General features: G+C 50.4%; 1 protein-coding gene across 15 annotated transcripts in view; it reads left to right on the top strand.

Annotated features, from left to right (window-relative positions):
- Positions 1–16,251, top strand: part of SRPK2 (SRSF protein kinase 2) — a 230,210-nt gene that overhangs the window by 211,466 nt on the left and 2,493 nt on the right. For 8 of the 15 annotated variants that reach the window (XM_032643942.1, XM_032643940.1, XM_032643955.1 and 5 more), the window contains 4 exons: positions 57–164; positions 5,224–5,293; positions 5,930–6,022; positions 6,379–6,471. In XM_032643942.1, the coding sequence (XP_032499833.1) occupies positions 57–164; positions 5,224–5,293; positions 5,930–6,022; positions 6,379–6,471 (364 nt within the window). The remainder of the gene's footprint in view (positions 1–56; positions 165–5,223; positions 5,294–5,929; positions 6,023–6,378; positions 6,472–16,251) is intronic. The other 7 variants (XM_032643944.1, XM_032643953.1, XM_032643947.1 and 4 more) reach the window with 2 other exon arrangements.

The raw sequence follows: 16,251 nt of genomic DNA, 5'->3' as shown, positions 1-16,251 counted from the left end.
TTTCTCTCGTTTAATGTCTGTGTTCCTCCACGGTAATGCAGTCTGTTCCGTTCCAGCATAAACACTTCACAGAAGACATCCAGACGCGTCAGTATAGATCCATAGAGGTTTTAATAGGAGCAGGTTACAGTACCCCTGCTGACATTTGGAGTACGGCGTGTATGGTAAGAACGGCCTTTGCCATTTTCCTCTGTGTAAAGGCTCATCCTTTTAGTTCCCATGATGGGGCAGCTCCACCAGGGCCTTTGGTCGAAGCTTTCTGATGGTGAGGGTTGTCCACTGAGGGGTGGGTGAGGGGAAGGTGGCTACCTTGGGTATCTTAAGAGACCTTCTCTGCCATGTCCTGGTGTGTGTTTTGGTTTGGTCTTGTGAGAGACGACCTCGCGAGGCCCTCTGCAGCCCGCGGCCCCGAGAATGAGAGCCCCGCTGTGGTGACAGTGACTTCAGGGAGCTCCTGTGGCTCCTGGAAGCTTGCAGATTGCGCGCGGTCCCCTCACTCAGGCCGTGGAGGAAGATGAGACAGCTGCGATTTAGGGGAAGGTTGTCTGAGCGGCTCTGACAGACCTTGTCTCCTTGCTGGAGAGAGAGGATTTCCCCACATACCAGGGTCCAACCTCTCTGCTGTTAAGCAGAGTCTAGAGACTGTTCTGGCTTACTGCTCTGGGCTGTGTCCAGCCACGTCTGAGGCACCAGCAGCCGCCTGGACCGTTTGACGGAGTCTGTTCCCTTAGGCGGCTCAGCGATGGTTTTCCTCAGGGCCTCGGGATGCCTCTTGTTTCTCCAGTACGATGTAGCCATTTCCACTGCCACTTGTGTGCATCAAAAGTCTGGTTGTGTCTAAACTGTCCTCAGCCCCACCAGTGCCTCTTCTCACCTACTCCTTCCCTGTGAGCCGATAAGCATGAATGGTTCCTCGTCCATAAGCCAGTTTCAGTTTCTCTCTTGGTCCTGTTTCCTGGTCGGTTTGTCACCTTCCTCTTAGTGGGCTGAGCTTTGTAGTCCTTTGTTGGAAGAGGGGATGCATGTGTCTCTTGCTTCACGTGGTGTTTCATGCTTTCCTCATTTTTTCTCCAAATTCTCCTATGATATTTAAATGAAAGGACATGGCATGTGTGTAAAGCTTGGTACTTGTCTTCTCACTAAAAAAACAATGCAGAATAAGTGTATTGTCTGTTATTCAAGGATTAATGTAGCACTTCTTTTGGGTGTGTCCTCTGATGCTAAAGTATAGCACTGTTAGCAAGCTGTGCTAAAACAACATGAAAATAGTGGATGTTCTGTGTTTTTCAAGTTTGCAGCCAGTATGGCCCAACAGATCTAGAACAGTGTGCCCTTCTGTTCCCATGTTGCTCTGACGGGTAATGCCAGAGAATAAGTTTAAAATTAAGTTTCTCAGTAAGTATCAAAAACTGAGCCCTTGCCTTGCTAGGTATGGACAAGGAGAGTTAAAAGAATTGGTGGACCAGATGGCTGGGCTGGCCCTGGTGGGTGGGGCTGACTTCTGAATGAGGGAGGTTATCAGAGTGGGAGGAGGGCAGGGGTCGGAGATCATGGGCCAGAGGCCAGGGGGTGTGGGGGGTGGTAGCCACTCTAGTCTTTTTTCTTTTTTTTTTTTTTTTTTTTTTTTTTTTGCGGTACTCGGGCCTCTCGCTGCTGTGGCCTCTCCCACTGCGGAGCACAGGCTCCGGACGTGCAGGCTCAGTGGCCATGGCTCACGGGCCCAGCCGCTCCACGGCATGTGGGATCTTCCCGGACTGGGGCACGAACCCGTGTCCCCTGCATCGGCAGGCAGACTGTCAACCACTGCGCCACCAGGGAAGCCCTAATAACTCTTTTTAAATTAAAAAAAGAGAGAGAGAGAGAGAGAATTGGTGGACGTGTCATGGTTCCTTAGAACGCAGGGCCTGCTGTGTGGACAGGGGTGAGGCTCCCTGTGGGCGAGTCGGGGGGCAGCGGGGAGGGGGGCTGGGGGCTAGAAGCAGTGGGAGGCAGCGGCCAGGTCAGCAGAAGGGGGCGCCGTCAGCAGTGGGAACTGCGGGGCTGTTGGATCTCAGGGTGTGGTGAGGTCAGGCCCTCCTCCCCAGCAGCACAGAAGGGGCCGTGTCGGGGCTGCCCTCATTTACACTCTGCAGGCTCTTTCAGCTCTGAAATCCTGTGCTTCTAACTTGGGGTGTTGAATTTTGGTGATATAACCAGAAAAATAGGACAAGATCACAGATGTAGTCAGATAATGGCGGAGCTGTCAGTACTGTTTTATACCGGGCTCTCTGTCTGGCCTTCTGTGAGGTGAGGGTCTGTCCCTCCACACAGTCTCCTGTCCTGCTGAGCCCTGCAGTTGCTGTGAACGGTGGCGTCAGCGTCAAGAGCAGACTCCTGGGGAAAGCACTCACTCCATCTCCTTTGCCTCCCAAGAAGTGGAGCCTAAGGTCCCTCAGTACTTCTAGGGCTGCTTAGGAAGTTCTTGTTAATCAGTTTAAGGGTGATTTTCTGGGAGCGGGGCAAGCCTGCATCCCCACCCTCCCCCGTCCCCGGAGGCCGCGGCTGAGAGGTCGCCTCTTGTTCTTCGTAGAGAACCTGGTGCAGAGGAGCCGTCTTTGCCCAGCCCACCCTGCTGTTGAAGTTTAAGTATGTAACAGTACATTAAATTCATAATACCAAGCTGTAGTAAAGCTCCAGATTGTTCTTGGTGGTAAAGCCCAGGGTTCTTTGTTATAAAGGGCATCAGATCTTACAGAGACGCTAGTGGAGCTGAGAGTGGTGGCTGGTAGCCGTGTTCACTGGTCAGTGCCTGTGCTGCGGGCAGGGAGGAGAGCTTTCACGCTGGGCAGGGGCAGCGCCGTGAGGCAGGGCAGCTGGGCTTTGTCAGGTGTTGAATCTCTTTTCTCTTTTCTTGAGCTTTGGAGCCCTCCAGATGTAAGTGTGTGTGATTAAAAATTACGTGTGGACCCCGGCATTGGTCGCTCTGCCCTTGTGTTTCGGAGTCCCTGAATAGGCGTCTTCCCGTGGGCTCCATGGTGAGCCTCAGTCAGCGCTGTAGAGACAAGAAAAGCCAGTCTGACCCATTTCACCAAACTTCTCGGCAGTGGTCACATCACAGAAGGCATACGTGACCTTATTTTATTCAGAATGGGATACTTGACGTGGGATGATGGCATTTCAGGAAGGGGTGTATCTGGTCTCCCCAGAGCCTGAGGACAGAGGCTGGTCCAAGGGAAAGAGGGCCCTCTGAGGGGATTGGGCCGAGTACAGAGTTCCCAAGTATTAAAAATAAGCGATAATAATAGAGGTTATATTGAGAGTAACTTATTGAGTTGAAGGCAATAATTTTTCGTGGTTTCATAGTTGCCAGCATAAAAGCAAGCTGTAAAGTACAGAGACTGATGTTTTCATTGTGGTGTGTTCACCCTGCCTGCTGTCTGCGTCCTAGTTGTTAAGAAAAATCTCATCATGCTTCAGAGAATCGGGACCCGAGAACATGACAGGGGGAGCCTTCATCTTGCCTCTTCCTTTTTTCTTCTAAACCATTTCATTGATAGGCTTCTTCAACCTGTGTTTCCTTGGAAATACATGGGTGCTAATCAAAATGGTCATCTTTCAAAGAACACTCAGTGGACATATCTTAGTGCTAGGCTGTCAGAAGTACATACAACCAGATTGAAATGTTTTTGAACATTGATTAGAAGAGTGAGGGAGGCCCCAAGGACGGTGAAGAGCAGCTGGTGCTCTCCTTTGGCTAGATCATGCGACTTCTGGGGTCTTCTTTCTCCATTAGGGTTTCACCCTTTTCTCTTGGCTTGTGTCCCGGATGAGAAAGATGCTCCTGGCCATTCAGTGTGTCATCCACTTGTTCCCCATGGACCTGTGGCCAAATGTGAGGTGTTTTACCCTGATCTGGGATTGACCCTAGTATCTTTATTGTTTGTTGGGTGGAGCGGGGAGGCCCTGCGGCACCCAGACGACCGCTTGACGTACTCTGTGCTGAGACTGGGCACATCAGACCCAGGTCTGGCTCAGGGCAGGGATCCCGAGTTGTGAACTAGTGTTCGTCACAGGGTAGCTGGCAACGGGCTTGGCATCCCACCTCCCTCCTTTCTTAAAAAAGGAAAATACGAGGTGAAGAGATGTGGTCCTGGGCTAAGCACGCCCACCTGGGTTTGTGAGAGGGGCCCCGCCTCAGGCAGACGAGACTTCCCCTGCGGGTGCCCGCCCACCCTGTGATCCTGGACAGAAGTGGAGAGGGTGGGCTGGTGTGGGGCGGGCTCATCGAGGCGCCCGTGGGGATGGCGGTACCTTGAGAGGAGCGGGTGGTGCCCCAGGCCACCGACCCACAGGCATCTGCAGACCTGACAGGACGGCCCCTGAGGGCCTCCAGAACAGCGAGATCTAACGCACGGGAGAAGTAAGTATGGGAAAAACCAAACACGGGATTTAGCTTGTTCTTTTTAAAACTTCTTGTAAATTCTCATTTAAAACATGTTTTCAAAAAAACATGGTATTTGATTAACAGAGCGATAGCAGTTGTCATTTTTATGTATTGTTAGCAAGTTAAAGCTCATAGTCCTGAGATAATTTTATGAACAACGGAAGTGGGCTCAGTGGCAGCGATGGGAAAGCAGTGCCCCTCCCGTTCCCTCCCGACCCCAGCACCCTGGTGGGGACAGCCCTGTAACCAGGAAGCCGCTCTCCTGGCTGCCCTCGGGCGGGCTGCACGAGGGTCTGGTTCCTCCTGGCCCCGGGGGACAGAGCAAGAGGGGCTTCTTTGGTTCTGGAATGTCCTTTGGTTGAATCAGAAGTGAATGAAGCGATGATGAGTTGCTGAAAGTAGCCCCCTGTTGCTAAGACATGAAGGTCTTTGCTTCAGGAGAGCAGCTGCAGCCGTGGTCCGGGGCCAGGTTAGCCTGCGGGTTGCAGCTGGGCTCTGGGGCCACACAGACCTGGGCCTTAGACTGAGCCCTCGTTCTGCCGTTCAGATTAGAGTGCAGTGCTGCACACGGCCACGCCTGCACACGGCTGCTTCCTGCAAAGTGAAGCAGAGGTGCAAGAATATTTCTGAAGCTTCTTTGAACTTCTGGGAAGAAGAGAAAGCCTGGTGTTGAGCCCTTTCAGGAGGCTCTTTGGTTTGATTCATATCCTCATAAAATGTAGGTCTCTTGTATCAGAAAAAGTTGCTGGCTTGGGGCCCGTCTCCGTGAAGCGCTTAGCATGTCATCTGTTGTATCCTAGGCATTTGAGCTGGCAACGGGAGATTATTTGTTTGAACCGCATTCTGGGGAAGACTATTCCAGAGACGAAGGTGAGTATTGCTGCCTGCTGAGTACCTCAGTCCGGGTTTCCTGAGAGTCCTGAACTTCTGGAGAATATTGTCTTTTTGCACCGAAATAGAGCTGTGTTTTGGTTTTCAAGCACCAAATTCAGATGCTCTCCCTTTGAGCTTGAAGCCCCCTCAGCTGCAGTGACTGGGCAGAGCCTCCTGGCACCGGCGATGCTTTGGAGAGCCCTCGGGCCTGAGCCCGCCCCCGCGGGCCTGAGCCCAGCTGGCCGGGAGAGGACAGGCCGGACGAACCCGGAGCCTCTCCGTGGACGTTTTGTCCACTGATCTGCTGCCCACTTCTCTGTCCTGTTGGGGGCTGAATTTAAAACCGGGGAACTCTGGCTTGAATTCCCGTCTGCAGACCTGACCATCTCCATGCTTATTTGCTTGCGATGCTGGGTTGGCCTGGGGTGAGCTGGCATCGGTCACTGTTAATGCTCCAGATGGGGCCTGAGGCCTGCCAGTCCCAGAAGCCTCTGCGTGGATGTGCTGCACACATTGTTGATTTGATTCTATCTCTGATTTTTTACTAATTTCAATTTTTTCCCCCTCTTCTTTTATCCCATCCTTCCCTTTGCCCCTCCCATTCCCGTATCCTTTTTTTTCTCTCCTCCATAGACCACATAGCCCACATCATAGAGCTGCTAGGCAGTATCCCAAGGCACTTTGCTCTGTCTGGAAAATATTCTCGGGAATTCTTCAATCGCAGAGGTAGTACCTCTTTTTTTTGAAAAGCGCCACGATGCAGACAGAAATGGAATAGCAGCTGCTGGTTGTAGCATTAATGGTGACAAAGGCCTTTCTCCTAAATTCCAAAAGCAACCCAGCAGAATTCCTGTGCTGACTTCGGACTTGAGAAAGAGCCCCTGCCTGGCCCCGTCCTGCAGTCACCCTGTGCATCAGCTCCTCTGCGGTGCCTTGAATCTGGCCACTCGGGCAGAGCCTGTGCTCTGGCTGTCAACGCTGCGCTCTGTTTCTGTCTGCGCGGGCGATGGCAGTGTCTGCATGCAGTGTACTGATTAAATTGTCGTGTGTTTCTGTTTTGCTGGCAATGTTTCCCAATGCAGATCACATAGCATTGATCATTGAACTGCTGGGGAAAGTCCCTCGAAAATACGCTATGTTGGGGAAATATTCCAAGGAGTTTTTCACCAGAAAAGGTAACGGTATTTATGCAACACTAAATTTTCAGCGTAATCCTCTCCCAGAGGAGAAATTGTGCGTTCGCGTTTGGGCAGTGGAGAAAGATCTGGACTTAACCGCTGGGGGAGTCTGCTGAAGAAGGCTCTCAAGAAATAAAGAATCATCTGATATCTGTGGAATAAGAATTTTGTAAGAGAACAATCTTCCGAAAATCCTTTGACCTCCTCCACACCTCTCCTTTACGCTAAGCACCAGTTCATGTATTCAAGTATTTTTCAAAGAGTTTAAATGATTTTTAGAAAGCAGCTAGGCTTACCTTTCCGTTTTCCACATTGCTCCTGGAACCAGAGTGTTTTTGCAGTGGAGCAGAGGTGGCCTAGAGACTGGACTTAACGACTGTCCATCTGCATCCTGTTGCATGTGTCGGAGCTGTTTCTGTAGGGGATGTGGGCCTGTGAAGTCCTGTGTGCCTCACATTCTTATCAATCATATGCTCTCTCCCACTGCATTACCTCACACTGTACTGTAGGTGATTTATTTTAATATTGCAGTTGTCGTTGATCTTCCTTGGCGTGACCTAGAACAACTCTTTTTGCCCTGTGTAGTCCCTAGTGAGAGATCAATTTTTTTAAAAAGCCCCGGGGAATTTATTTTCACAGCGCCCTTCCCCAATGCCATAGCCTTTGATGTGAGCATAGATAGTCCTCTGAACTCATGTTTTTCCAGCTTTGATTTGGAGGGGGTGGGTGCTGCAATTCCCATTAAAAAAGAACTGTTTAAAGTTGATGTGAGCGGGACATGGAGTTTCTAGAAATTTCTGCAAGTACTAGATACTCTATCTCCCCTGCTTTAGCCAAATTTGGAAAACCAATTTGACTTTTTACTTTCCTGTGAGATAAGGAATTCTTGTAGAGTAATAACCTTTTATGATATACTTTGGTGATGTTCAGCTAACCAGTGCTGTCTTACCCCTTAAAGTCCATCTCCCCATGAATGCATGAGGCCTGAGAGCGAACCATGCCAAGACAGTGGTTTCTTGCTCACGTACTCTTGAGAGTGTTGACCACAACTCTTAGGTTTTTTGGGAGTACCCAGTGGGTAACCTCTGAAATATATAACTGGATGCAGTATCTTGTTATTTCCTTTTTAAAGCTCATCAGAGGAAAAAAAAAATTGTCAACGAAAAATGTTCTTCAGACATGTATTAATTTTCGTTCTGAGACTCTGGTCTTCGAGTCTGGGTCACTTAAGCAGGTACAGGGGTCCCCCGCCACACCCAGACTCTCACGCAGTCTCAAGTCGTGCTCAGGGCAGTGTGTTCAGTGGCACGGCTGGGGCTGGAGCGTGCTGGGGGGCTGGGGCTGGGCACGGCGTGTCACGTCGTCTCCGAGGCTGTCAGCGGGGGTGACTTCCAGTGAGTGCATCCTTGATACAAGGAGGCGTGAGAGGATGTCTGCACCACACGGTGCATTAGGAACTGTTTCCGTTATTGGTAAAGCAGAATTGTAAACAGGATAACGCTGTGCACATTGTGAACTGGTCAGCAGTATGACTGAGAGAGCGGGCTGTTTCCTAGGAAATTTCCAGAAACTGTTATTTGAACGTAGTTGAAGCAAGGGAAAGCTCTGGATTATTTTGGCCTGGGATGGTGTGGCTTGGGGAGTCGTGTTTATTTTAATCAAAGCAGACTGCTTCTTCCACATTTCAGAATGTTTTCAGAGCCCATGGGAGATGGCCTGGGCCTCAGGAGGACTTGGCTGGTAGGTGACCTGCCCCCAGCCATAGCTTTCACCATTGTCAGGTGGGGAGGGCGGCCAGGAGCTAGCAGCCTGATCTGTCAGGCAAGTAGCAGTGTTGGCCTGCGGGTGCCCTGGAGGGGAAGGGGGGCGGGCCCAGGAGGGCTCTGGACCACAGCCCCTGATCCTCCAGCACAGTGGGCTGTGGGGGCCTCACTCCTCGCCCCAGGCATCAGGCGTGGTGAGGGCCAGCAGCCAGCAGAGGCACACAAGGGGAGTGTTCCTTTACTCGTGCTGCTGCTGCCCTTTCCTCTGTAGCGAGGAGGCCGTGTAGGGTGGCTGGGCTCTGCTGTCTCTGTCCGTTGTCTGTGGGTGAGGAACCAGTACTGTGCACGGTGGCGAAGAAGTTGAAGAGGAACCAGGGTGGGGCGGGCCCTGAGTGGTGAGAAGGTGGAGTCAGGCAAATGATTTGAAGGTACCCCTGCCGGCAGCCTGTGGTCAGCGTTGCTCGTGGAGATGGCTGCTCTGCGACTCTGGCTCCTGTCAGGCTTTGCCCCTGGTCTGAGCTGCAGGGACTGGGGCAACGCCTGCCGAGTCCCAGCCCAGAGCCGGCGGTGCGCCTGGGGCCCTCTCCTCATCCCACCTGTGGGGCTCCTTCCGCAGACTTGATGAGCGATGCCTGGTGGGGGACTGATGTCGGCGGGTGGTTGGTTCCAGCTCACAGCTCTCTGTCCTGGGTCCCTCATGCTGGAGGGCGGCTTTCACACTGGCCTTTCCATAAGCGCCCTGCTCCTCGGGCAAGTGGACCACTGCCTTTGCCCAGATGGGAGTATAAAGTGCTTGCACGGGCCCCTGCTGTTCCACCACCGCGTTGTTAACGTATGTGTGCTGTAGGGGTTGTGTGCGTGGGCTCTTTTTCGAGGAGCTTGTTGGAAGGTGGCCTGTGGAACTGAAGTGCATCTGGCATCCTTGGTAGAGAAAGGCCGACAACACGTGGACTTGCGTTACTGTGGTGACTGGAGTCCTTTTTTCCTTCCTTTGGATGATTAGGCAAGAAATCCCCTAAGATGACTGGGAATTGGGGCTGATGATTGTTTGTTTATGGTAGCTGTGGGACTCGAAAGGGATTTAGGGTTTTCACAGAAGTCTCGGGAATAGTACGAAGACGAATGAGGGCCTGTCCTGAAGTCGATTTCACCATGTCCCTTGGGATGAGGGGAGTGATGGTTGCATTAAAAATGTGTTTTGGCATGCCTCCCCCATAAAGGGGGTGAATACACGTTTTGGAAATAATGGGCTCTTAAGTGTATCCATTTAAAATTTTTCCTAAAATACCTCTGTGCCAGAACCGATAGAGAAAGGTGACGTTGAAAACGGCTTTTATGTTGCTTACACCACGCTGGCGAGCGGCGGGAACCGAGGGCTGAGCGGCAGGCTTTCCTGCTCCTCGCTCTCCTGGGTGGGAAGCAGGCTTCATCCCCACTCTGAGGCCAGGGAAGGGGAGCGGGGTCTGTGCATTAAAGCTAAACATCAAGTGCAGCTGAGTGGAGTCTTCTTGCTTACAGCTCAGGGTGAAATGACTGCTACTAGTTTAAATTATTTCTTGGCCAGGCGTTTTATTAAAATTGAGCTGGATTTTTGCGGCTGGGGATATAATTACTGTTCTCACCCTGTTGGGGCTTAATCTGCTGCTCATTCTTTTGGGTGTGGGCATTAGCCACCAAAGATCTTTAAGGAAAGCCATCTTGGTCAGGGTGTCAAGGTGTGGCCCAACAGCAGTAGGCACCTCTGTGGATTTTGTCCCTATGCTGTCCTGCTGTGGCCTGAGTGGGTCCCTCCAAACCCTTTCCTGACCCCGTAAAGGTGACAGTGTTAGGAGCGGGGCTGTTGGAAGGCGTGTAAAGGCATGGGTGGCGTGTGAAGGCATGGGTGGCGGTAGTGCCTTACGGAGAGACACGCATGGGTGGCGGTAGTGCCTTACGGAGAGACACAGAGAGCTCGCTAGCCCCTCCGCCACCTGAGGACACAGGAGATCTCTGAGGTGGAAGAGGGCCCTCACCTGCCTGTGCTGGCGCCCTGCCTCCAGGACTGTGAGAAGTGAATCTGTTGCTTGTAAGCTCCCTAGTCAGTCATATTTTGTGATAGCAGCCTGAACGGACTAAGACACGAACCCAGGAAAGTGTCCCAGCCCTCAGCTGATGGCGAGAAAAACAGTACAGCCAGGAGCACGCCTTACTGTGCCGCCGAGCACGTACTCTGTTGAGCCATCGGTAGCCATCGTTTTAGTAGAAGCTGCTGTATTGAGAATGGAAGTAAGAGAGGAGACAGTTAACTTTACAAAGGAAAAACTACTTGATTCTAGATGAAGGCGTTGCGTGTATTGTAATATGTGTGAGCGGTAGTATGTGTCAGACCAAAGACCTCTTGAATACAGTGGAGAATTTCAGAGCATGCAGGAAACTTCTGTGTAGCCAAAGGAGGACATTTGCAGGGGACGGCATCAGGATAAGTGGTGTCCAGTAGAAGATGAGGAAAAGTGTAGGAGGGGGTGAGAACGGAGGGTGAAACTCAGGAGCTGGATTTCTCGTTTCGTTTCGTTTTGTTTTGTTTTGGCCACGCCGCGCTGCTTGTGGGATCTTAGTCCCCTGACCGGGGGTCAAACCTGTGCCCTCAACCGTGAGAGTGTGGAGTCCCAGCCGCTGGACCGCCAGGGAAATCCTAGGGGCTGGGCTTTAAAAGAGGCACTATTCTTCATTTTTAATGTTGAGATGAAGCTTGTTAGAATGATTTTAACTTAGCTCCAGAATTACCTGAAAAGCAACCGATTCTCTTATTTCTGTGAAGAGAAAAGCCCCTCTGTGGCGTTCGGCCCATACAGGGTAGGATGGTCACTGCCCCACTTGATTTTCATGGCTTCAAGTTTAAAACCTTCTCGGTCATAGCATTTCCACGCAGCGTAGGCAGTGAAGACAGGCAGATTGCACACGTGGGCTTAGAGCAGTGTGTGAACTTGAGGGGTGTCTGGCCTGGAAATGCTGGGGAGGAAGGACGCAGGCCTCAGCGAGGCCTCACTCTGTCCTGTAGGAGCTGTACACCGAGATGGGCCTGCGGGGAAGTGTGAGCTGGGCCGATCTCCACGGGAGCTGGATTCTGGAGAGAACTAGTAAAGTTTCTTCATACTAGTGAGTCTCAAAACTTTTAAAACATAAACTGCCTTAACTCTCATTTTATCTGAAGCACTAATTCCGTGCTATAAGAGGTCTGGTTTTCCCTCTCTGTGATAAACTCTCTCTCAGAAGCTGAGCTCCGTGCGAGCAGGGGCTCCGTCTGCTTCCTTTCCTGCCTGCTGCCCGGAGCCCAGGTTGGGGGGTGGTGCCTGGTGAAGGTGGCTCCCTGCCGACTTAGTACATTTGAAAGCCTTCACCTGAGTCCAGTTTGTGTTTTATTTATTTTTTTAATAATTTATTATTATTAATTTTGGCTGCATTGGGTCTTCATTGCTGTGCACGGGCTTTTCTCTAGTTGCGGTGAGTGGGGACTACTCTTCGTTGCGGTGCATGGGCTTCTCATTGCGGTGGCTTCTCTTGTTGTGGAGCACGGGCTCTAGGTGCACGGACTTCAGTAGTTGTGGCACGTGGGCTCAGTAGTTGTGGCTCTCGGGCACTAGAGTGCAGGCTCAGTAGTTGTGGCTCTCGGGCTCTAGAGTGCAGGCTCGGTAGTTGTGGCGCACGGGCTTAGTTGCTCTGCGGCATTTGGGATCTTCCCAGACCAGGGCTTGAACCCGTGTCCCCTGCATTGGCGGGCAGATTCTTAACCACTGCGCCGCCGGGGAAGCCCCCAGTCTTTGTTTCAGATGGAAGTCTTTGTGCGCTAGAAGCGGGGCGGTGGCTGACCCTCGGTGCTGGGACAGTGCTAGTAACGCCCGTCGTCCTGGCATCACTGACGGCAGGCTCACTCTGCCCCGGGTCCCTGCTTGGAGGCTGCGTGAGCGGCCTCCCCGCGAGAGTTGTGGTGGAGATAGTGTGTGATAGTGGCAGTGCTGCAGCTCGGAGGCTGGCTGTAGTGACACAGAGCACACAGCAAAGGTGTGTGGGGAATAACAGACCACGAGCCGCAGCCGAGAGTAGCTTTGAATTTACTGTTTTACTCATTCAAATTTGAGCATGTGGTGCAGAAAAACCAACAGTGAAATTGCTGTAACAGGTTCAGGGAGCTCCCATTACAGCCCATCCCATTTACTCCTAGCATTTAGTATGAGCTCCTCAGTAGTGAGGTGTTTGTTTTTACTGCATCCTTTAACACAGCATTGGAATTCTTTTTTTTTTTTTTTTTTTTTTTTTTGCGGTACGCGGACCTCTCACTGTTGTGGCCTCTCCCGTTGCGGAGCACAGGCTCCGGACGCGCAGGCTCAGCGGCCATGGCTCACGGGCCCAGCCGCTCCACGGCATGTGGGATCTTCCCGGACCGGGGCACAAACCCGTGTCCCCTGCATCGGCAGGCGGACTCTCAACCACTGCACCACCAGGGAAGCCCTGGAATTCTTTTAAAGTTATTTTGTTGTATGCTTTGTGCCAGTTTCTCAGTAACAGTTTCCCTGAGGTGTGACCTACACAGCACACAGTTTACCCTTTCAAAGCGTGCCATTCAGTAGTCTTCAGTATATTCACACAGCTGTGCAACCATTACCAGTCTCTGATTTTAGAACATTTTTGTTACCTCACAAAGAAACTCTGGGCCCATTAGCACTCACTCTCCATCCCCCTACCCTCAGCCCCTGGCAGCCCTGATCTACTTTCTGTCTCTGTGAATTTGCCTCTTCTGGATTGTTCATACAAATGGAATCGTGCAGTATGTCGATTTTTGTGATGGCCTGTTTCATTTACTCCAGTGCTTTCCAAGTTTGTCCATGTGGTAGCATGAATCAGTACTCCATTCTTTTTATGTATGGATAGACCGCGTCAGGTTTCTCCATCAGTTGATGGACATTTGGGTTGTTCCCGGGTTTTGCCTATCATGAATAACGCTGCTGTGAACATCAGTGTACACGTTTTTGTGTGGACAGAATGTTTTCATTTCTCTTGAATGCGCATGTTGTGATACTTGAATTACAAAGGTTTTTAATTTTGATGAAGTCCAATTTTCTGTTTCTTGTTTTTGTTACTTGTGCTTTTGATATCGCATCTAAGAAACCATTGCCTACTTCAAGGTCATGAAAGTTTATTCTTCCAAAAATTTATAGTTCTAGCTCTTAGGTCTAGGATCTATTTCATGTGTGGGCGGTACGGTTTAATACAGATCTTCACTTCAAATATTTACCTACATGTACTTTATAGGAATTTGTTCAAATGTCTTGTGTTTTTTTGTCTTGCTTTGTACCTGTATTTATTGATAGGTTTCCTTTCTATGTGTATGCTATTGAAATATGTCCTAATTTATTTCATTTCATGGTTTCTTTTCTAGTTACCAGGAGTTACAGTACCAGGATTTCCCTTTATCGTCCCCCATGTGTGGTGTAAAACCTCATATGCTTGTGTGTGTAATTCTGGAATGCTGTAATTTCATAGTCAATATAATACATTTTCCTTCACCAATCACTTACTATTCAAGAGGAGTATAATGGAAGTACTTAACTTTTTTCCTTACAGAGCACCCTGATGACCTGAGGCTGGCCTGTAGAGTGGCCTTCCTTAGCCTTTACTCCGAGGGAGGGGCCCTCCCTCAGGCCCCCTCCCTGTCAGCCTTTCCTGATCCGTCAGGGTGATTCTGCCCCCCCGCCCCCAGAGTGGGTCAGGAAGCCTGAGAGGCAGCTGTCCATCTGGCCTTGCTGGTGTCTGGGTGGCCTGCGTGTGGGTGAGAGCTGATGCCGAGGGAAGGTTAAGTATCACTCAGTATTCTTTAGGAAAGAAAGGCTGGAAATGGTTTAAAAAGTAAAGACTGTCACAGCCAAGTGGTTCGTTATTGGCACAATTTGTTTCAACAAAACACATCTTGGTATATTTTCCCAAGGGAAAAAAATGTCAAGGTAAAAGCTACTTGTACAATAGGACAAATAGGAAAAAATTGTTTTTAAAATGTTGTGCTATCTGGTTATTTTATTTTTGTTTTATACGTGGTGGGAGTGGAGGTGGCTGTGTTTCTTGTGTTATGGGCCAGTCTGGAGTTGGTAAATGGACTTGAAGCCCTTACTCGTCAGAGGAACCTGTTCTTGGCGTTTCTGGCAATAGACGCACAAGTTTGGGAGCTTAGGGTTTGTTTTTAAGTAACCTTTATCAACTTTTCTAAGACAGCGTTTCTTCTTATCATGGAATTGAACATAAGAAGTTGTGCATATGATCATAGGGCCAAGGCGAGTTTATTTCGTCTTTCTTGGCATTACAGAGTTTTCCCACCTATCTCCATGATCCACGTATTGGTTCTTTTTAAAGACAATGCACTATTCTGTTATATTGCAGTGTTATTATGTATTCAGTATCTTGGTATTCAGGACTGTTCTGCATACTGCATATTTTCCTATTACAGACAGTATCTTTTCACGTACATTTTTTTTGTGTGGGATTACCTGGTCAAAAGTGCGTCACATGTTTTAGAATTTCCTTTGGAATCGCTTGTATCAGTTTATCAGGGCGGCTAGTTCGGTATAGCTTTCCAGCCTTTGTATTCTTTTAAGGCACCTGTCATGGTAAAGCGTCTGTCTTCTCACGGAAGGTTTGTACTCTGTTGCCTGTGTACGGAGTTCAGTGTATCTGAGCACTGCATCCTCAGGAGCATATGCCCACGTTCTGAGTGGGTCTGAGCAGACCGAGCTCAGCCGTTGCTCTCATTTGCAAACCTGGCGAGCGTTTATTCCAGGTCAGAATAACATCCTCCAGCCACGGAGCTGGTTTCACCATGTTGCGTGTGTGCTCTCTTCGTTTGCTCTAACCTCACCCTGGTGAGACGAGCGGTTACTATAAAATCAATAGAGCTTCACTAGAGACAATGCAGAACGAGAAAGAAACAACTTTTAAACAAAGCTGGTGTCTCAAAGCACCTGCTTTCCATCTTTATGGGCACTTTGAAAATTACTCCTGGGGTTGTATGTGGAACACAGTTTTGACTAACGTTACTACTAAGCACGTTACCATACACTTTCCCACACGTTCCTGAGTGCTGTTACCTACTCCTCGTCAAGTGGGCGTACCGTGGCTGGCTGTGTTTTTGACCACCGTTCTCCGATGACTGAGCACTTGTAATTTTGTGAGTGTATGTGATTTTGCAGTGAGCATAGTTTGGGGGCACGGCGGGTGGGTGGGTGCCAGGGTTTATCTCCTTAGGTGAGGGTCCCTACGGCGGGGATTTCTGGGTTACAGGGGTGAGCGGTCAGTGGTCGCTCCCACTCGTTCTCACGGGGACTGTGTTTCCTGCTGGCAGAGGGAACACTGTCTCCTCTAAGGTGGCGGGTCCACCTGCCTCGGGACAATAGACCTGGCCTGCAGCCTCCACACTTAACTCTGTCCCCCGTCTTTACCTGGGAGCCAGGAACTTACTTAACACCCGGTCCCTTTCACGAGAAATACCTTCTAGTGACTTCTGTATTCAGAATTGTGTGCACATCGTCATGACTACTCTGTAGACAGACCAGTTCATAAGGACCCAGGTTGAAAGAGTGTAGGCCCAAAGGAGAAGTCATCGTGGGGTGGATTACCAGTCGTTTTTTCCTTTGTTTTTGTAATTGTCTGTGATATCCTTTTATCTTCTTTATGACTAAAGAAGCAGGAGGGGTGTGTATCTACACTGGGTTGAATAGCTGGGTGGAGCAGACCTGGCCTCCTGAGAAGACCTTTGTGAGCCCTGGACTGACCCTCTGTCGGTGCGCCGCGTGTACAGACCCCCTCGTTGGTGAGGTTACAGCAGGTGCCAGCGGAGAGAGGAACTGGCCTCTGTGTGAGGGTGCCCGTTGTCGGCGGCTTGGGCCCCAGGACAAGGGGAGCCGCAGGGCAGACGGAGGAGGCCTCGCGGTGCGCGGCTCCTGTGAACAGACAGAGGAGACGAGTCATTCTCCCTGACCGTCCTCCTGTCCTT

The sequence above is a fragment of the Phocoena sinus genome, chromosome 9, assembly GCF_008692025.1.
Source record: "Phocoena sinus isolate mPhoSin1 chromosome 9, mPhoSin1.pri, whole genome shotgun sequence".
In the NCBI taxonomy this organism is placed as follows: domain Eukaryota; kingdom Metazoa; phylum Chordata; class Mammalia; order Artiodactyla; family Phocoenidae; genus Phocoena; species Phocoena sinus.
The sequence above is the reverse complement of the archived record's forward strand: the minus strand, read 5'-3'. Positions and strand labels throughout refer to the sequence as shown.